Source organism: Carassius auratus, chromosome 32, assembly GCF_003368295.1.
Source record: "Carassius auratus strain Wakin chromosome 32, ASM336829v1, whole genome shotgun sequence".
NCBI lineage: Eukaryota > Metazoa > Chordata > Actinopteri > Cypriniformes > Cyprinidae > Carassius > Carassius auratus.
Genome location: NC_039274.1, coordinates 29,658,334 through 29,680,251, shown reverse-complemented (window position 1 = coordinate 29,680,251; position 21,918 = coordinate 29,658,334). Strand labels below are relative to the sequence as shown.

Here is a 21,918-nt window from a genome sequence, read left to right as displayed (position 1 = left end):
TGTAGTAGGCTAGATATGTTCACGGAGTGTTTTCGACACACTTCTTTTTTGAATAAACGAACTTTTAAAAGATGCACACGCAAATGTGTTATTCCGGACCTGCTTTCTTTGAATCACTTTCTATGACTTCATTAGTTTCACTTACACTTTTACACTTTCTGTGTCTTCTATTGTTAGCTCTTAACCCTGACACCCTGGGGTCATGGGAAAAAGACTGGTCTGAGAAATGTTTCTGTGAAAACTAGCTGTGTATAATAAAAGTTATTATTCTGATGTTATTTCAAACTATTATTCATCATATACTATTATAAAATAAAACGAGTGTTTTGATTTATTGTTATATTAACCAGTTGTTATTCACTGTGTAAATTGTGTTAAGTAATTGTTTTCAAAGCTTGTTCGAGCTTTGTTTTCTGTGTAATTTTAATGTTTTTTTTTCACAGACAATAGGCCTATATAATTAGATCCATTTTTTTCAAGTCCTTAAACAGTATTGTGACATTACTCCATTTTGTTGACAATTTTTGGCATGTGACTTTCTATAGGTGTGGGATTTTCTGTGTTCGTAATTGCTTGAGAAAAGGTGTGGGAGCGAAGCTTTAAGATGTTGCTTTCTCTCTCTCTCTTTTTTTTTTTTGTGTAGACACAGGTGTGAGTGCTTGTGAGTTTGCAGGTCCTTTGTGAACCATGTGAGTGGCCTCTGTTCGTGACTGACAGTTACGCCTTTATGCCAATCAAACCACAAACTGTTGGGCTTTATTCTTATAACCATATCCAAAAAAATAAATAAAACATATTTTGAAAAAACAGACAACCTCTTATGGAGAGTGCCTGACTCGTTCAGCCGTTCTTTCTTTCTCCAATTTGGTTTGTGACAGCACCAAGACAGCTCTTTCTCTTTGTCCAAAATGTTAAGGCTGGCCCCTACAAACAAACACGGGTCGTTTAAAGCCCTCATGTTTGCATACACATGTGCTTCACATGCCTCTCTATGACTATTGTATGGCTTTTTTTAAACCAATGTTTTCATGGGTTTGAATATGTATGTCCAAAACAAGTTACAACACAGTTGTTTTTCCAAAGCGCACACAAAAGATAACCACCCATTCAGCTGGGCTCTAAGCTGCTCAAACACTTCTACCTGAATCGACCTGTAAGGGAGAACCAACGTGAGTTGAGTTCTCTTACTGAACTAAATAAATATTGTGTCTAGACTGTTTTTGGTTTTTTGTTCTTCCTTTGTGTGTGTGTGTGTTTGCATTTTTCCCCATTTAATTATAGTCATTGAAATATAAATTATAAATTCATCAGAAAATTTCAAGAAAGTTTATTTGAAAGTTTCATTAGAATAAAAAAGGCATTGAGCATCCTGGTTGAATATTTTAGCTTCCTTGATTTGACAAGAACTTGACATAGAAACTTTGTTATGCATTTTTAAAAGGACAGTGAATTTCTAGAACTTAGCCAGTGTTGTTGTTATTATTGTTATTATTATTTTGTAAATAGTAAAGTAAATTTACTCATCATCACTGGCTCCATCAAAATTTGTAAATAAATTTAAATCTTTAGAAATGCAAATAAATAAAAGTAAAAAAAAAAAAGATGTTTTGCCTGATTGAAGGGAAAGAAAGAGAAACAAACACGAAAAAAAAAAAACATTAAAAAGGCTTTAAATGTTTTAGTTTGATGCTTTTTTTTAACAATATTTGGACTCAAGCATTCAAAGAATCCTTTTAAAATTAGAATATATTATAGAGTATTGATACCTTTTTTTTTGGAGTTTTTGTTTTAATCTGTCAACAATGAAACTTTAAATGCTGGGACAAATATGACAATTTGATATGAATTCGGAAACCCAATAGAGTAAAAGGGAAAAAAAATTAAGTGGCCTAAAAATGAAGAGACTGAATACACAATAAATTACAATGGCCTTAAGAAAGGAGGACGGATGAGGAAAAGCTTGAGGAGAAAGGAGAATGGCAAAGATAAAGAAGAAAAGAGAGACTGAGAGGGGAAGAGGGCAACTTGGAGAGAGTGCAGTTTGTCCCTGAGTCCTCCCTGACAGACTGAGTGAATGGGGCCTCTATTCTCTCCCTTCTTATGTAAATGGAGGCTTCAGTCTCCTAGCCATCCGTCACTGCATAGAAAGACCCTGGCAGGCCCTTTACGAGCCTCCTGCTCGCATAATCCCTGAACCCACAATCATGCACCCAGCAGGGGGAGAGGGGGGAAGTGGCGAGGGGGGTTACCATGCAGACAGTGAAAGTGTTCAGCAGGCCACCTACACTGAGCGCACATAATCCAAACATTTCTCATAAGGTGTATAGCCCTCGGTGAGATGGAGGGGAGAGGCTGTTATGCCTCCGACAGAGGGCTGTGATAGGAGGAAGAATGTCGGAAAAGAAGACTGTGGGTATAAAAGGGCAGGAAAGAGAAGGGATTGGTACAATGAATTGAATGAAGGGGACGTGGGACAGGGGTACATGATGCGGGAATTAACATAGTGTTTGCGTGATGGACAGGAGAATGAGGGCCCATGCATTATGTCAGGGGATGTTGGTGAAGAGATCTCGCTGAAGTGATCAAAAGTTGCAGCCGTGGAATTGTAGTGACACAGGCCTTCTGAGAGTTCGGATAACTATCGGCTCACATATGTGTGAATAAAACATTTCCTAATATATCCTCGTGTGCTGGAATGCCAAGGCCAATCTGATTATTATGCGTCCTGAGTTTGTGGCACAGCTGAAAGCTCCTTTCGCTCCTGTGGATACAGATGTTGTACAGATCTGCCATCCTGTGGACGCACTCAGAACTTGCTATTAAAAAAAAAAAAAAAAAAAACTTGTAAAATGATTTCTTAGGTCTTGGTTCATGACGTGCATCCCTCAGGAGTTCTTCACAGTAAAATGGGTACCGGATTTACCATAATAATATAATAATGTAGTGATTAAATACCTCATTAGGTATGGATATTGAACAAGAAGTAATAGTTTAGTTTTGCCCAAATGAGAATATAGTTACAACGAATAAGATTTAATATAATATTTAACTTATTGATCAAAGTGCACATGCTTCCGTTAATTTAACAAACATCGTAAAATAAAAAGGTAGGCTAATTCGGTCAATAGTTGTGATCAGTAGGCACCGTGTTGCAAGGATCATCCCGAGTATCTAACAAAATGTAGGATTACAAATTTTTGAAACAACAGTAGTTTATCTGTGTGAATTTATTTACATTATCATATTAACTATATTCCCACAAAATCCTTAGCCATCACTATAAATCTGTCAAAATTACATTAAATTAGTAAAAAAAAAAGTTATAGATTGTTTAAATCTAGCTGGCTGAAGAACAAGCAGGATATAATTATAAACATGAAATGTATTAAGATATGAAAATTGATAGTTTATAAAAAAAAAAACAGTTTAATATGACATAAATCAGACGGTTTTATTTGACTGACAAATATGCACCAAAGGTTTAAATTAAAACCGCAATTTAAAGGACGGAAATTTGTACATGCAAATTTAAATATTCATTTTAAAGGTATAGCTGACTCTAAAATGAAGATTTGCTGTACATCTACTCATTCTCAACCCATCCGCAGTTTCTTCAACACAGCATTACACTGCACAAGGCATTGTTAATTAGTTATTCTGTTGTTTTTAATCCACTGTTTTGACTCAATTCTGACAGCAGAGGATCCACCGGTAACCAAATGACCTACATTTAATTCTCATCGTCATTAATGTAGTCGACATGACTGTTTCAGAAAGACAGCAATTGAAGTTTTGATAAAGCAATAAAAATACCAAGTTATTCACACTGAGCTTCAAAAGGGAACAGAGTATAAAAAGTTCAAACAAGACAGGAACCATGAACATACACTTGAAGTCTCGCGTGTATCAGATCAAACCATAGACTTACTGTAACCTGTACAATTAACTAGTAAGAGTCAGCTTAGCACGTTAAAAATGGGAAATACCTTTATTTCAGACCATTAAAATAAATACTATGCAGAGTCCAATGTAGAAAACATTTAATACATGGCTTCCATCTCAAAAAGGTTAATAATCATCACATTTGTAATAAATTTGTTTAAAAAAATAGCACTGACCAATGTAAACCCCACATCCAAACCTACTCAACAAAAGACAGGCATTTTTTGAACAATACAAAGACAATGATCTCTATATACTCTACTACTGCAGTTTGGTCCTTTACATATTTAGACCCATCCAACACAGTTTGGTGAGGTAGGTTGTAGGAGCAACACTCCCCGATAGGACTTTGATGCAGAGAAATCTGAGGCAATACAAAGATAGGGTGTTAACCAGCCATGCCAAATTCATTTCCAATGCTTTCAGCCACCCATCCTGCCACAGTGAAGCCTATTTACAAAAAGCTACAACCACACAGACAGGACAACACAAGAGATGTAACAGAAGAATTGGACAAGAGAAAGAGAGAGAGAGAAATTAACATACTTTGCAACTTTACAATCTGGTTTGTTCTCACAATCCAGCTTCCTTTTGGACTGAAGCATCTTACAGTACTCAGATGCTTCTGTAAAAGGAAAATGGCAGTGACCAAGATTTGGAACAAGTCCAAGTTCCCCATATAAAACATGAATAATTCTGTATTTTACATAATTTGCTGTGTTACACAAAAAAAAAAAAGGTTAAACAGTCACATCTCAAAATTGGTTAAACCAACACTATCAAGAAAAGCGGACATGTCTTCAATCCATTATACCAGTCAGTGCATTAACATTTACACCATGCATGCAAATAAGCCTTGAAACGCTGCCTCTTGATCACTAGATGGCACTACTCAAAAGGTCTAGATTAAATGAGCTTTAGGAATATGTTTTATTTATTCTGAATAAATGAGTGACCGACATACTGGATTTATGAAAAAAAAAGCACATCCTCAGAATTAATAGTACTTGAATTTTGAGGGATTTGCGTGAAAAGTGATGTGGGTTGGAATGAGACTAAAGAGGGAATGGAGCAGAGGGGAAAAAACAAAAACTTGGGGGGAAAGAATGAGGCAAGTTCTTAGATCAAATCAGCAACATTCATGGGCATTTCCTCCACTGTTGTATTGTAGAAGGTTTCAATGTCTCGGAGTGTGCGCTTGTCATCTTCAGTGACCATGTTGATAGCGACACCCTTTCTGCCAAAACGGCCACCACGTCCAATTCTACACAAATAAAAGCACTTATTACGCAACAGCCAGAATTGCACAAATCAGACAAAAATAGCAGAATGAGCTTTGACTTACCGGTGGATATAGTTCTCCCTGTTGGTTGGTAGGTCATAGTTGATTACCAGGGAAACCTGCTGCACATCAATGCCTCTTGCCTTAAAGTATATAAAAAAGACACTTTAGTACAGATTTAAGAACAAAAAGTCAATTAGTAACCTAAAGAGGTTTAAAAGCACAGATTTTTGCATGTGTTTGAGACAAATGTGAATGTCAACTGCTTTATAGTCGTGTTGAGGGACTTGGCAGCCCAGGCACTGTGGAGAGCAGTTAGAATAGTCTCCCAAAGACCTTGATGCCCATCACAGCACAGAACGCTGGTGGAAGAGGTAATCCTTGGTGTGACCCATGAGAACTGTGCGTGAAGGTGAAAGATTGCTTACCAGCAGGTCAGTAGTGATGAGGACTCGGCTGGAGCCAGAGCGGAACTCTTTCATGATGACGTCCCTCTCCTTCTGCTCCATGTCACCGTGCTATGAAGGCAGAGTACAGGTTCATGTGTGAAAGCAAGCACATATTCCGGATAATCACTGGCAGTGTGAAAGTGCAAAATCTAGCAACCCAGGAACAATTGTCAGGACACATTACCAGTGTATTTTCCGGAATCACAGTGTGAAAGGGGCTTATGTTAATGTCACTTACCAGCGCAGAAACAGTGAAGTCCCTCGCATGCATTTTCTCAGTCAGCCAGTCCACCTTTCTACGAGTGTTGATGAAAATGACAGCCTGAGTAATGGTCAGGGTTTCATAAAGATCACACAATGTGTCCAACTTCCACTCCTTAAAAGATAAAGAGAAACAACTTAGCACCAAAAAAAAAAAAAAAAAAAAAAACAACTCTGCCACTGGGTGGTGCTGTTTTCAGACTAAAGTCAAGATCATGTTCACAGAGCCTGACAGGGTCAGATGCACAGATAAGCAAAACGCTCATCAGGCACTGAGCACTGCAGGAAGTCTGGGATCAGTTGACACGCATGGGGATCATCACAAAACAACATTCAAAACTTTATTAACAAATGATTGGAACTTTGAAAAAATGATGAATAAAGCTTTGAGATACAAGTACTCCTTCCTTAACATTAAGTTCTCCACTGACCTCTTTCTCAACATTGATGTAGAACTGGCGGATACCCTCAAGGGTCAGTTCTTCCTTCTTAACTAGGATACGAATAGGATCTCTCATGAATTTTGTGGTCACCTCCAGCACCTCCTGAGGCATGGTGGCAGACAAAAGAATCACCTGGAAATGGTAAAAACACGCATAAGTTAGTTTACAAAATGAGTCAACTCTAACCACAACCTAAAAAAATGCCTATAACATGAAAAGGTACATTTACAGTCACCGTGACCTTATTTCAGTAGATTTGACCAAGACAGACATAATTAACTGGTATGCCAGCTTTCGTCTCTCTTGAAGTCAAAATATAAAGCAATTAAAAACTTTAGGATATAAAATGTCAGCTGCTTAATAGTCATGAAGAGGGACCTAGGAGCCCAATCATAGTGGAGAGCAGTTACATTACTCTACCAAAGTTCATGATTCCCATCACAGCACAGAAAGCTGGTAGGTGAGGGACTTTGGTGTGGGTACCAAGAAAATCAAACCAAAAGGATCAGCTCACCTGAGTATCTGTGGCCAACTTCTGAAAGATCTCATAGATTTGGTCCTTGAAGCCACGGCTTAACATTTCATCTGCCTCATCCAGTGCAAACATCTTTATATATTTGGGAGCTGAAAAAGCAAGGAAAATCAAGTGGTCTTTAAAGCCATTGCAAAGCAGAATATTAAACCTTTAAGTACAAACTCAATTAAGAGAGCAGGTAGTTGAGAAAATGCTAGTACAAGTCTCAATTAAGACTTACAAAGATATCTGCGGTTGAGCATGTCAAACACACGGCCAGGGGTTCCAACCACTATGTGGGGCACATCAGCCTGAAGCTTCTGAACTTCATTACGGACATTTGTCCCACCAATGCATGCATGGCAGGATGCCCCCATGTAGTCTCCAAGAGCCAGCACCACCTTCTGAATCTGAAGACAAAGACATTTGATCAAGAACTAAAATAAATCAACTCCATTCAACTTCAACTGGATCTGAAAAACCACCTGTGCTCATGAGTCACGGCAAATTACTAGTCAATCGTCTTATAAGAGCTTTATGACAAGTATCTGTGCCCATACCATGAAACAGTCTTTTCTCACTGTGTTGAGCTGACTGGGATGAATATGGCCTTCATTTGCTCTGCCCCTAACAGATATAGGACTGTGCGTCACTAACAGACACAGCCTTGCCCAATTAATAGGGGACACTCTTATAAAACTGAAGTGTTAGCTACACTTTGTATTCCGTGTCTCCAAAACCTCCAACAAAAAAAAGCAGAATCAGTACAAAGTGCTAAACAAACCTGAACGAGCAATGGTTCTCACCTGTTGGGCAAGCTCTCTGGTAGGAGCCAACACCATAGCTTGTGTAGCCTTCAAGTCCACATCAACATGCTGCAGGATGGAGATAGCAAAGGTGGCGGTCTTTCCTGTGCCAGACTGAGCCTGTGCAATGACATCATAACCTACATACAGACAAAAACAGGCAGAAAGTAAACAAATGCCCATTCAATAAATGGCTGTTACAATTTACAGTACCAAGGCAGCTTATGCCCATACCATGAAACAGTCTATGCCTCACTGTAATGAGTTGACTGGGATGAATATGGGCTTTATTTAATTTGCCCTTACAAGATATAGGTCAGAATGTCACTGACAGACACTGCCCTGCCCAACTGATAAGGGTGTGAATAAACTGAACTTATGATACCTAAGTGACAAATACAGATAGACCATTCTAGAAATTAGGTTTTACGTACCCTTGATACAAGGGAGAATTGCCCTCTGCTGAATGGCGGAAGGTTTCTCAAAACCATAAGCATAGATTCCTCTGAGAAGAGTCTCTCGCAGGTTCATATCATCAAAACTATCAACAATCTCCTTCCAGTTGCTCTGTTTAAAAAAATAAAATAAGATTTTGAAAAACATACATACACATATATATTTAGTGTGAGAGGGGGAACTGTCATTCCTATGTAATTGATTCCTAACATAAATGGGGGGGGGGGGGGGATCAATACTACACCATCTTGGACAAGTATCTGTGCCCATACCATGAAACAGTCTTTTTCTCACTGTGTTGAGCTGACTGGGATGAATATGGCCTTTATTTGCTCTGCCCCTAACTGATATAGGACTCTGTGTCACTGACAGACACTGCCTTGCCCAATTAGGGGACATGCTTATAGACTGAAGGGTTTGGCACATCTTTTTGGAAAGGTTTCTTACACTTTCCTCTATGGAAAAGCACCAACATGTACAGAGTGCTACAACAAACCTGAATCAGCAATATACATTATTTACATTAAATGGCTCTTATGAGACACCAACCTCAATGACACCATCGGGCTCCATCCCCTCAGGGCCATTGTCTCTGGGTCTGAAACAAGACATTGTAATTAGTATAGCTTTTGTGTTAAACTCATTTCACATTCACAGTTGTGAGCACTTGAAGAAAAAAAACAGCCCCAAAGAGCACATTTTTCACAATACCTTTAACTAAACAGTAAATAGAGTGGATTCTAACCAATATTTGCTAGACCCCGTCACTTTAAAGTGCAGGGAATTGCCTACACGAACATCCCATACATGTACAGCTATTGTTAATGTGTGAAAGACCTAGTTTAAATGAAGTTTCACGCAAAAACTAAAACTTACTTAACCACATGACTGCTCTATGGAACACAAAAGCAGAATGACAGCCTCAGTCACCGTTCACTTTCATTAGATCATTTTCCATAAAATGAAAGTGAACAGTGACCCATCATTCTGTCTAACGTTTTCTTTTGGGTCCACAGGGAAAACGTCACACCGGTTTGGATGACGATTTTGATTGTAATCATCTGCAATACCCATAAAACAGCGTTAGTTTTAAATTTAAACACAGACATTGTAACCTCGTCGTTAAAATGCCTAAGTGGCAGCCATTTTCGCTCTGCGCCATTCACAACGTGGCTCCACTAATTCACAAAGACGCTTCGGTAACAAACGATCATTAAAATGTTGGATTTTATAAAAAAAAAAAATACATATAAAATTACCTTGTGCGTCACCGTATTACTACGCCAACACATAACGACATTTAATTCTAGAGATACATAATACTAGTAAAGTTTTCAACGACGACATTGCTTCCCTTTTTTTTATTAAATAAATAGTATATCAATCGTAGTTATAAAAGAGGCATATCTGATGATAGGCCTTGGGCCTGCTCTTCCAGACCATTCTATTGTCTCGCCCAGCAAAGGCCATGTGGCCTACGTACTTTCTCAATTTTAGGCCTAACGTGACATCTGCAAACAGTCATAGACTTATTATTTCATGGCACTGGATAAGGAGCTCTCAGGTAAAGTATAATACAACAAATGTCTAAAATGTAGGCAATCGGCTTAAAATGAGGAGAAGGGAGCGACCATGTGCCGCATAGACACACGAGGAACTGAACGAGCGCGTGAGACACGTTGCGTCACAAGAACCGGCATTCTAACGGAACGTCGAATAAACGTTACAAAACCCATTTTAAAAGACTTTCCAACAAACATTACGGATATAACGTTAAAAAAGTGACTGGTACTTAACACTACCCGGTGAAAAAAACATTTCCAAAAGCATTTCACGTTAAACTAGGCGGGAACCAGAGAGAACGGACGAACGTGCCAAACCGGCTGATAATGTTAGCTTTTGAATCGCTAATGGAAAACAAATATTCTATATTTTCAAACAAATCATGTGTAATCAATGATACTGACTGAACATTTAAGTAAACTGCGACCATTAACACAAACGGGGAAAAGATTCTTCGAACACGTTCTCTTACCTATCTTCATGTTCAGACGACATTATCACAAAAGACTGTAGACTGGCGGAAACGCGCAAATACTTAAACCGTGACGACCGCTAAAGCTCACTGATTGGACATCGTCCCGTTCAGTCAGCTTATACACCCGCCCACCGTGATTTCCCATTGGTTCAGAAACGATCGGTGCCGCCTGTTTGAAGACGTCACGAAAAAAATCCTAGCTGGAAGTTAAAACCACATTTTTTTGAAAAATCTTTTTGGTTTTCCAGAATATGCTTTTTTAAATGACCTGTTTTAATAAGTAACATAACTAAATTAATAACAATTTACAAAGGGCAAACCAAATTTTTTTCGTCCCTACAATTTGAGGTTATTATTCCGATTTAAAAAAGAATGAGGACTATTTGTTAATGGGATTTTAATAGACTGTGAAGGTACTTTCATTGTTAATATATGTCTTTATAACTTATTTTTGCTTTTGAACTTTACTAACTGTACTTGAATTAAAACTGAAAAAAAAAAAATTCTGATCTTCTGTTACTATGTCATACAAATACTAATTTGTTCACTTCCAGAAAATACAGAGGTAACAGTTCCCTTATTACCCAAGAGCTGTTTTCCTGTACATAAATGTTGCAACTGAGTCATTTATGATTCACAGCTTGTGTTACTAGTGTGTCATTTAATAATCCATACAAATATGCATTGAGGAAAAATCAGCTAACTGGTTTTATTTCCAGTCTGAATAAGGGCGAAAACAGCTTAACCTGAGAATACTTCAGCCTGACACATTGATTCAGTAGCACTTCATTAGAAATCCCGGCCATTTCAAAATATCATGTCATCATTAATTGCAATGTGACTGACAGAATAATAATTTAAGTGTTCTGATGAACACACAGATCATTATTTTCATAAGATGATTTATTAAAAACAAAACTGCAGACATGATTTGTCACTTGCATCCAGGAACAGATACCCTCATGCCAACATTTCGGAACAGCTACATCTTTATGCACAGAACAAAAGCAAAATCTGAAACAGTTTTCCTTTTAGGCAGTATGTCACAAGGGCAAGACAGGCTGTCCACCATAAATCACTTCATATTTCTCAGACAATATGTTGGGCTCCAGTACGAAACCAAACAAAAAAGTTATACAAAAAAATAAAATAGAAAGTGAGGATGAAATATCCTCAGTGTGAAGTCTCTCAGGTAAAATGTATCTTTTTCTCCACTGGCTGTGCAGTCTTTACACAAATATCACAGTAAGAGCTTGCAATAACACAGTTCTTTGTACATAAGTCTCCTCAGTTTGGGCATGTCCTGTTGACTGAAGCTGAAGGGCTGACGCAATGCAAGACATTTGCAATACTAAACAAGAAAATAAAAAGAGAAATAAGAGGTAAATATTTTGTGTGTGTAACTGAGAAAAAGACATCTCAAACAACATATGTTCTGACAAATGTTTTGTGGTTTTTAAAAGAGCTTTATGGATTTTCCTCTGGATAGACTGCTATAAATGTACAGTGCTTTGTCAGTTAATCTGATTCTGATCAAGCACAGATAAATCTTCAGTATGAAGTTGGTGTATATACAAACCTGCAGGACAAATGCACCACAGTCACTGTCATTATTCTGTCTGCCAACATTCTATAACATAAAATAGAGAGGTTTTAATAACTGTCATTCAAACAGCACTAAACATTCCAAAAAAAGTCAGGCAGTAATTTATGGTAACAGTCACTGGACTCACCATTTTAAATAAACCTTTCCACCCTGTGAGAAAGTCTCTCTTCTCTTTTATTATGGCTTCTGCCTGAAGGTATTTAAAAATATGCTGTGGAGAGAGAAAATGTCACTTAGCTGATATGAATTACAAACATAAAACAAATAATTGTATAATGTTTTATACATTACACACAACTTTAAAGAAATTTCATAGCTTTTAAAGAAGTTTTTGACTGTATATAAAACAATATTTTTTAGAGCTTTTACTTTGGGGCAGCGGCGATTAAGGGTTCGCTGAGAATCGAAGTACGTGATGGAGCGTTGTTTAATATCAACCGAGACCAGTGACCAGTGCACTTCTAAATGAATGGGAATCAACAACAGATCCTTCTGGAAGATGTCCACCTAAAACATGTTTGTACTTGTATAAATAAAAGCATATCAAGAAGTTCTGCTGATTTGCTTTTAGGATTATTACTAAAGAATGGACCCAAATAAATTAATCATTAGATAGTACATGTAATGCACACAAGAAAATTATACACTGAAAAGTGTGGGGTCAATAAGATTATTATTATTGATTACCAGTAATGCAGCAAGGATGCATTAAATGTATCAAAAGTGATTTCTTCAAAAATATTAAGCAGCCTTGCTATCAAAGTAATACATACATTTTTAAAATATATTATATGTTGCCTTTTAAACTGTAGTGTACAACAAATCAAAAAATAAGAGGTTTACAGCTTTCTTACATTCTTTGTCCACCGTTTCACTCCATCATAACCTTTGGTCCTCAACTTGTCATAAAAGAAACTGTTAAAGAAGTGCACCTAAAATGCAGGAGATGTCATTAAATATAACAGAAAGCACTGAACACAACAGAATACAAATAACTTTCCCTAGCAATCAACAACTGTAAAACTGACTAACCAACTCACAATAATGTGTGTCTAAAAATGTTAACTTTATTATACACTTGACATTGATTACTGAACTGTCCAGGATCCATTTGTTTTTCACAACCTTTGTTATTAAGGTTGAACTAGGATCAGGTTAACTAATTTGAAAGAATAGGAAAAAGAGAGAAATAACTAAAAATAATCACCTTTTCAGGCACTGAATCCATCACAAGGTCTCCATACATGTTCATGACCTTAAGAAATCAGATGTGTGCATAAGAACAAAGTGTGCTTTAAGAATGGACAGATGAAAAATTAATGCAAAATAGTGCTGTGCATTTAGAACTCAAAACTGACCTGGTCATTGAGCCAATTCTGTCCATAGAGGGTGCTGAGATCATCCATTGTGAGAACATGACGCTTGTAATTCACCCGGAACCCTTTCACCATGGCAGTCCCTGATGATCTCTGATAGGACTGAATTAAATGTTGCACCATGACTTTCCTGTGGGCACATGGTAAAGAAAAAAAAAATTAGTTCTTTCCAAAGATGCATGTGGTATAAACAACTGAAAGAAAGAGTGCATTTGAGCTTGTGCATGTGTGAGACCTGTGAGGCTGAGAGAAGTCCTCGCTGAAAATGCCCTGCAATTCCTCAACAATGTCATCTGAATGTACAGGAATCAGACTTCCATACTTTTGAAGGTACTCGTCAAGAAGACCTGAGAAATAAATAATTGAATGCATTGAGAACCACAGAGTACAGAAAATGTTTTCCATTTAAACATCAAATTATGTGAAAAAAATGGATCATGCAGATGTAAAATAAAACTAAAAAAATATTTTCTTAATACCAGTTTCATCTCAATAAATTGAGTATAAGATCAACTTTAAACTGCTATCTTGGTGTATAGTCCTATATTATCACCGGACATACTTCCATTTCATTACCAAAAGAGATTGTAAGAGATTAGATGTATGTTTCTACAGCTTTTAGAGAATAAGAGTTTACCTTGGACATAAGACCTGTGCTCCTCTGTAAGAGTCATCTCCATCCTTTGAGCGGTGGGCTTCAGGGGCACAGAAAGATATTCCTGACCACCACTGACTGTTGAATTTGACTGAGAATCCCCACGATAACCATTGAAACCAGAGAAATTGGTTTCTGTGGACAGGGACAAACATATATTACAGTTTTGACTATAATTCTGCTTACTCTTAATCAGTGGTTTTCAAGTGTGTGTGAGGGACCAACTCTGCAAAATAATACATTTCTATTATGTTACATTATTACCTTTATATTTCTACTCACTGTAGTACTGTACAGATGCAGTTAAAATATAATTTATATTATAAAAATAAACCAATCATTCATTTTAACAATTTATTTCATTTATGTAGTTTAATAGATACAGATACAATCCAAACCTGTTTGTGATGAACCCGTGGTGTCACATCCCTGCTCATCCCGTCTCTTGCTGGCACAAAGGCTATATTGGCGGCACCTCCTTGCCCGTCGATACCCTAAGGTGTTGACCCACTGGGCCCGTTGTCTCCACGTTTTCCAATTCTGCACAAGCTGGTTGTGTAACCTTGCACTAGACCGTAGTCTTCGCCATCGCTTCAGCCTTTGCTGTCTAAGTCCATGAAGCCGAATCCGGAAGGGATTCTCAACAAAGTCTCTGGCTTGGAATCTGGCCTCAACTTCACACAAGGATTCCTGCTGCCGATAATTGTTAGCGAGCATGGTTTGCGGTTGTGATTCAAATGGCATTTGCCAGTCTTCCACTTCATCTTTCTCCTCCCATGGAGCACATTCTGAATTTATGTCTTCCTCATCTTGTTCTTCTTCCATATCTTCGTCATCCTCATCAAAACCAGCTTCTTCATCAACCTCTACCGGTTCTATGTACTCTCCAGTCCAGACTTGTTCCTTGTGACCTAGTTTGAGGTGAATGGGGCTGGTAGCATTCGGAGGGGAGTTTGGGTCCATTAGAACACCTCCCATTCCCCCAACACTGCTGGCTTCCTGGCTCACAATCAAGGAGAGTTCACCTTGCCAGTGGTTCTGGGCCAGGCTTCCACCGCTGTCTCTCATAGTCCACTGGCAACCTGCTACCTGCGCCAGCTCGTCTCTGCAAGAGTGAGAATTAGGGTCATTTCAGTGCCTTGAGTTTTGTTTACGGTGTAGGCAGGTATTTGCACAATACAGATGTGTTACTTATAAGACCAGTTATCAGTTAGTTATATGATGACTGACATGTGAAGCAGATGTTAGCAGATGTTTGAAGAGAAAGCAGCTATTGGCGTTTTTATACGATATGCATTCTCAGAGTAATTAAATTGTCTGTGCTCGTTTAACAAAACAGGATTCAGATTCAGATTAAATTTGCAGATTTATTCATGTTCAATATATTCAGGTATGTCCATGGACAGTTGTACAAATCAAATGAACGGAGAACATGCAGCTTCATATCCACCAAGCCTTTCAAAAGCCATTTAATTTCTTGAAACAACTCGCGTTTAGTGCGTTTTGCATTAACGGCAGACTTTATAATTCACGGTTCATTTGGTATTTTTCGCTTGTTGGCATGTGCAAATTTGCTAACTAGCTTTCGAGCTAACAGCAGCTTACAGCCTATTCAATTGTGCTCACATGTCACTCACCTTTTAAGTGCCGTTTTACACCAGTGTAAGATAATATCACACACAGCAGCTTCGCCTTTATTTTCCACGCATTTGGGGCAAATAAACCAAATTATGCATGACGAGATTTTTTCACCTCAATCAATGAATATAGTCGCGTTGTTTCCACGAAAGCATAAACAGCAACGCTGCGCGAAACTGATGACATCATTGGTCTCCTGTAATGGCGTTGCAGATGCTGACCAAGATCTTTTACTGTCCATACCAAGATCCTTGTCTGAATATCCACACTTGCGGTCTTTGCACTTGATCACTTGACTACTTGTATGGCGTATTTCCTGTATTTGGCCCTAGTGAGGATGAAGACCACAAGTGTGTGTAGAACTTGTCATTATACCTGGTGGGACACAAGTGTTGTAAAAACGCATTTTTATTTTCGATACTTTGCATTTTAAAATAAACTTTTATAAATGTCTGTTCAGTAGTCTCTAAAACAGATGACACAATTTAATTTCTGGTGCTTCTAATTAAGTGATGAAAATCATTTGTAAATGATGCACAAAATAAATATAGGCTACTCCCCTTTGCACCATTAAAACGTGTAGCACTTTGTTTTACTACCAAATTATATGTAATATCTTATTATCATAATGATCTTTTTCACTACATTCTTATTTATTGAGATGCACCTGTATATGTGTACCGAGTTTCATATGAATAGGTGCAAGTATGTGTGAGATATACATCACGTTTTCTGACCGTGTTACAGGTGGCGCTGTAGAGCCTCTGTGCTATGCCCGGGTTCCAGCCTCTGCAGTGTTTTCAAGAGTTTTTGAGCATGTTAAGGCCCCCAAAATGCCCCGGATAATCGAAAAAAAAAAATAATCCTAAGGAAAAGGAGACCCGGGTGTGGCACAGAGGCTCTACAGCTCTCCCCCTGGAACACAGTCAGAAAACGTGATGTATATCTCACACATACTTGCACCTATTCATATGAAACTCAGGTGCATCTCAATAAATTAGAATGTCGTAGAAAAGTTCAATTATTTATTAATTCAACTCAAATTGTGAAACTTGTATATTAAATAAATTCAATGCAAACAGACGGGAGTAAAACTCTTTGAATGTTTAAAGGGGGGGTGAAATGCTCGTTTTCATTCAATATCATGTTAATCTTGAGTACCTATAGAGTAGTACTGCATCCTTCATAACTCCAAAAAGTATTTAGTTTTATTATATTCATAAGAGAAAGATAGTCTGTACCGATTTTTCCCGGAAAAACACGAGCGCCTGGAGGCGTGACATGTGGGCGGAGCTAAAGAATCATGAGCGCCAGTTGCGTTGAGAGCGTTTGAAAGCTGTGACAGCTGTGAAGGCTGAAACTGAACGAGAGCAGCAGCAGCAACGACTCGCTCGAGCGGGGCTCGAGCCCGGGTCTCCGATGGGAGGCGGACGCACTAACAAGGAGGCAGAGATATTTTAAGCAGTTTTACTCACCGCCTGTGGTTCCAACACACAATCGTGACCCTTTTTCGTTGGGATTGCATCATCCTTAAGAAATAAACGATACGCAAATCCGTCGTCAAACTGGCCTTTGTTTGTAAAACAAGCATTTTAGAAATGCAGGGAACAAACACAAACACTTGCACAACTCTGTTGATGCTCTGTAAAAATAAACTCCATCCACTGGTCCCTTAATGCTGTTTTTTCTTTGGTAATCTGTGCAGGGTTGTCTTGCCCTGGCAACCAAAAACACACTCCTTTTGTGACATTTCGCGACGCTCTCACTCTGATCAGTGATTGTCTGTGCACAGCCTCTCTCTGCTCTGCTATACAGGAGCGCGCGCTCTTCCGGCAGACGTGCCCTTAGGACCCATATAAGGAAATTCCGCTCCATCTAACGTCACATAGAGCCATACTCGAAAAAAACTTTCCGAAACTTGTGACAAACTGGAAGGAGTATTTTTGGAACAGAAATACTCCTTCAAACGTACAACTTAATTTTTGAAACTTTGTCCATGTTTAGCATGGGAATCCAACTCTTTAACAGTGTAAAAAACTAGCAAAAATAGCATTTCACCCCCCCTTTAAGTCTTTGGTTCTTTTAATTGTGATGATTTTGGCTAACATTAAACAAAAACCCACCAATGCACATGCACATCTCAACAAATGAGAATACTTCATAAGACAAAAAAATGTTTTAGTGAATTGTTGGCCTTCTGGAAAGTATGTTCATTTACTGTACATGTACTCAATGGCAGGGGCTCCTTTTGTTTTAATTAAGCTAAATCTAAAATATCTTAAACTGTGTTCCGAAGATGAATGGAGGTCTTACGGGTTTGGAACAACATGAGGGTGAGTCATTAATGACATAATTTTATTTTTTGGGCGAACTAACCCTTTAACCTGAGGAGGGGCATCAGAAAGGCCAATTACTGCTACAAGCTAAAGGTAGAGGAATACTTTTCAAACTCTAACCCCCGACACATGTGGCAGGGCATCCAGGTCCTCAGTGACTACAAGCCGAGCAACTCCAATCCAGCGGTCACAGACGTCTACTTCCTTAACGAGCTAAATGACTATTATGCTTGCTTAAGCAGTGACAGCAAGGAGACAGCCACCAAGATCACACCCTCAGCAGACCACCAACCCCTCAAACTCACCTCCACAGATGTCCACACTGCATTGAGCCAGATCAATGGACGCAAGGCTACTGGCCTGGAAGGCATTACTGGACGAGTGCTTAGGGCATGTGCAGAGTAGCTTGCAGGGGTCTTCACAGCGGTTTCAACCTATCCCTCACCCAAGCAACTATGCCAACATGCTTTAAGTCCACATATTTATTGTGCCAGTGCTGAAACACTCCTTGTTGTGCCTGAATGACTACCGCCCCGTAACACTCACACCTATTGTTATGAAGTGCTTTGAGTGACTGGTTCTAGCATATCTCAAGATCTGCTTCCCACCCATACTGGACCCACACCAATTTTCCTACCGTAGCAATAGGTGCACAGAGGATGCAGTATGCACAGTGCGGCACTTTGTACTCACACATTTGAACAATAATAATAACACATGTACGGATGATGTATATTGATATCAGCTCAGCGTTTAAGATTAGGTGTGCTTACATTGACACTTTATGTTTCCATTTGAATGAAAACCACTCAACGTATCACAGGGATCCAGAGGAAACACTGTCTATATCAAGCTTTCAGCATTCTTAAGGAATCCTTTCATAGACCGTTTACATTTACGTTTACATTTAGTCATTTAGCAGATGCTTTATCCAAAGCAACTTACAAATGAGGACAACAAAATAGCAATGATATACACATGCTATAACAAGTCTCACAATTAGCTTAATGCAGTACATACTGTATAGCAAGGGCTCTTAAATAATATAATAAATATTGTGACTACAAAGAAAACAGATAGAATACAAAAAGAATAGAGGAAACTACTGTTAGAGGTCTTTTTTGCTTTTGTTAAATGTATAATATATAACAAAATAGAAAGTTAGTTAGATATACATACATGCGTACAGTCGTGGAAATTCTAATTCAATAACAATTTGTAAAGACTGAGAATGAAAAACCAAACAGAGTTTTGTCTTTGTATTGCTTTAATTCTCTGCAGAGAATGATCTGGTTTACACACAGCTTATGAGTCTGTGTGCAAAGAGATGACACACAGACTCACAGACCACTTTTTATAGTATGTAAAAATATATATTGAAGGACAGACTAGGACCTTTGAGCCAATCATGTTGCTCAGTGCACATCACCTCATAACTCACGTAGATGATGCACCTCTCCCTGGTACGGACTGTCTCAGAACTAATTACTCCTGGTACATGGTTCCTCTTTAGAAGTTGTTTTTCAGCCTAAAGCATTTATGTGCACAAGATACATAAAATAACTCAATGTCCCTATGGACTATATATACTACCTTGATCATTGTATGTTTAAAGATACCTAAATGAGATTAATGCAATCAATCCCAAATTAACAAGACTAAAAATTTCCATAACAATACATACATACATACATACATACATATAAGAATATAATTAGAATAGTGAGTGTTAAAAGTTTAAGAGATGTGTTTAGGCCAATTCTTAATGATGGCTAGGACTCTATGATGGCTAAGGACTCTGAGTTGCTCTGAAGTCTGTAAAAGTGACTTTGTGCTTTTTTGGGTTGGCACAATCAAGCGACGTTCACTTACAGAACACAAGCTTCTAGAGGGCACATAAGTCTGAAGTAATGAATTTCGGTAAAGGGGTGCAGAGCCAGTGGTGGTTTTGTAGGCAAACATCAATGCCTTGAATTTTATGCAAGCAGATATTGGAAGCCAGTGCAATAACTGTTTAAACTCCTACTGTCTGTTCATCCAGGATACTGATAGATCCATTTGCACACTGGAATATTTTTCTATGCCCTTTTTTTCATGTCCATTGCACATTTGTGTAAATTATGTTCATATGTTCATAGTTTCTGCTTATATAGACTTAAAAATAAATAGTATTTAAACATTTGTAAATTATGTCCATAGTACTGCCTTCTCTGTATATTATTGTACATTTGTAACATATTGTAGACACTGTATATCCTTTACTTACTGCTTATTGGACTTCTGGTTAGATGCTAACTGCATTTTGTTGCCTTGTACCCTACATTTGCAATGACAATAAAGTTGAATCTAATCTAATCGAATTAAATGCATTAATACTAAATTATTTTCTCTGGCCACGAAAATATCCTTCCTAGAATTGATATAAAATTACACTAAATGTTTGCTGGATGTTGATGTTTTAGAATCTATGTAAATCAGATATTTTTACACAACAAATGTTTCCCAGAACAAGCATCTTTAGCAGACATCTTAGAGACGTACTGTACCTGTGCAATCTGGGTAATAATATTCTGTAATTTTTACATAAATTGAGTTTTGGGGTTTAATAACAAAAATATTGTAAATTATGTTATTTCGGAAAGGCGTATGGAGCCAGAAATATGACAAAACGATTTAAATTGTGTAAATCTGAACTATAGGCTAATGTAATTTAACAAAACTGAATATTACATGGCATTTTATTGCATTCAGTTTTTTTAATCGTTTAGTTCAATTACGTTTAATAATTCAAATATATTTGTGCACACATAACAGACATCGATCAAAACGCTGACAAATTTGGCTGAATTAAAAAAGCCAGAAGTGGTTGCCTACTAAAAAGAGACATCTGAGAGCTGAAACCATTTTTTTTTTTCTGAGCTGAGCCAAATGATCTGGATCCCTAAAAAGAGACCGGATTCCCATCAAATGATGACAAAACAAGGCACTAAAAATAACACACTAAAAATAACACCCAAACGAAGATACTTGCAACACATACTAATACTGGATCAAACCATGTGATGAAGAATGAGCTTTTAATGTAAAAAGTGGGTTAAAGCAAATTAACTCTTAGAATAAAAATGAGAAACATAACGGAACTTATATAAATTTTTACTTATTTAGTTTTTTTTTCTAGATCAAGTATCTAGTATTTACTTAAAGCAAAAAAACATATGGTCAAGTACAGGCTGCACATTTCTAGGTCTGAGTCACAATGTGATGGGAAGGAAGAACTTATTTAAAAGATGGGACTAGTCTGGACTAAATGATGAGGCCTTTTAATTGTAAAACACAGTTGACTCAACCTATTCACAGTTAATGGGATTTCTCAGAACTCAGAGCTGATAATATCCGTTATGTTGCTAATGGTTCACTACGGTATACAAATATTTTATTTGTGTATTTGGTTTATTTGCAAATGAAATTAATGGTCACTGACAAAATATTTAGTTGATGGCATAAATATATAGTGCTTAATAAGCATGTTCCCATGCAATGCAGTTAGTTTATTTTCCCTGGTTTAAATCACCTACATTAAAAATAAATAAATAAATAAAAAATTATATAATTTTTTATAATTTTTTCCCAAAGTTAACAGTCAATATTATGACATGTAGAGTATCATAAATAGATAACCAGGAAGTGAGTTGTTAATAAAAGTTTTTTTTTTCCCCATAAGGGTAATTTTTATAGGTTGACTAAGGATAATCTAATACATGATTTCACGTGATCATTTGCATATGTGTGCGTGTGTGTGTCTTGTGAGAAGAAGAAAGGCCATAAACATCCAGTCAAACTGGAAAGACAGGATCAGAAAGGCATAGGCTAACTGAAATGAGCACTGGTGAAAATAGTCTCTGTTTTCAATTGCTAATAATGATGCACGGCTTAATGTAATATGTGAGAGTTTCTTCATACTGAGTGTACTAAGACAATATTTACAAATTTCTTTTCACGCCCATTTATTGTAATTTGTCACAACTGTTGACGTCCTTTATTTCAACACTTCCGACTTTTCTAAACCAATAACAAGAAAATAAGCCCACGTTTCCTGTAAAAGCTAAACACATGGTT

At 37.6% G+C, this 21,918-nt stretch overlaps 2 protein-coding genes and 1 non-coding gene across 5 annotated transcripts; all 3 read right to left on the bottom strand.

Moving 5' to 3' along the window:
- Window positions 1-3,964: 3,964 nt before the first annotated feature.
- LOC113052039 (eukaryotic initiation factor 4A-I) lies at window positions 3,965-10,268 on the bottom strand. Its single transcript, XM_026216306.1, has 11 exons — window positions 10,189-10,268; window positions 8,703-8,751; window positions 8,132-8,264; window positions 7,698-7,837; window positions 7,133-7,301; window positions 6,892-7,001; window positions 6,366-6,509; window positions 5,912-6,049; window positions 5,653-5,742; window positions 5,288-5,367; window positions 3,965-5,206 (listed from the first exon to the last, which is right to left on the bottom strand). Exons 1-11 carry the CDS (start codon window positions 10,209-10,211, stop codon window positions 5,062-5,064), a joined length of 1,221 nt encoding a protein of 406 aa, XP_026072091.1. The 5' UTR covers window positions 10,212-10,268; the 3' UTR covers window positions 3,965-5,061.
- LOC113052570 (small nucleolar RNA SNORD10) lies at window positions 6,127-6,262 on the bottom strand. The gene has a single exon (XR_003277074.1). It is a non-coding gene; the product is annotated as a small nucleolar RNA SNORD10 (small nucleolar RNA).
- A 573-nt stretch (window positions 10,269-10,841) lies between the features above and the next one.
- LOC113052036 (uncharacterized) lies at window positions 10,842-15,789 on the bottom strand. 3 transcript variants are annotated; one of them, XM_026216301.1, is made up of 11 exons: window positions 15,581-15,789; window positions 14,227-14,933; window positions 13,811-13,963; window positions 13,409-13,520; window positions 13,156-13,303; window positions 13,005-13,052; window positions 12,652-12,729; window positions 12,167-12,304; window positions 11,925-12,008; window positions 11,771-11,821; window positions 10,842-11,542 (listed from the first exon to the last, which is right to left on the bottom strand). In XM_026216301.1, exons 2-11 carry the CDS (start codon window positions 14,894-14,896, stop codon window positions 11,432-11,434), a joined length of 1,593 nt encoding a protein of 530 aa, XP_026072086.1. In that variant the 5' UTR covers window positions 14,897-14,933; window positions 15,581-15,789; the 3' UTR covers window positions 10,842-11,431. The 3 variants fall into 3 exon arrangements, with proteins under 3 accessions (XP_026072086.1, XP_026072085.1, XP_026072088.1); XM_026216300.1 differs by having other exon boundaries at window positions 15,466-15,788; XM_026216303.1 differs by lacking the exon at window positions 12,167-12,304 and having other exon boundaries at window positions 15,466-15,789.
- Window positions 15,790-21,918: the final 6,129 nt, after the last annotated feature.

Bases quoted from the DNA above. Each gene is read 5' to 3' on its own strand.
- LOC113052036 (XM_026216301.1), bottom strand. From the start codon at position 14,896: ATGAGAGACAGCGGTGGAAGCCTGGCCCAGAACCACTGGCAAGGTGAA. The intron at 13,521-13,810 runs GTAAACTCTTAT...TTTATTTCTCAG, and splicing joins GCACAGGTCTTATGTCCAAG to GTCTTCTTGACGAGTACCTT. The intron at 12,730-13,004 runs GTGATTATTTTT...CCTGCATTTTAG, and splicing joins TGGATTCAGTGCCTGAAAAG to GTGCACTTCTTTAACAGTTT.
- LOC113052039 (XM_026216306.1), bottom strand. From the start codon at position 10,211: ATGTCGTCTGAACATGAAGATAG. The intron at 7,302-7,697 runs GTGAGAACCATT...CTTTGTCTTCAG, and splicing joins CCAGAGAGCTTGCCCAACAG to ATTCAGAAGGTGGTGCTGGC. The intron at 7,002-7,132 runs GTAAGTCTTAAT...TTGCTTTTTCAG, and splicing joins GCTCAACCGCAGATATCTTT to CTCCCAAATATATAAAGATG.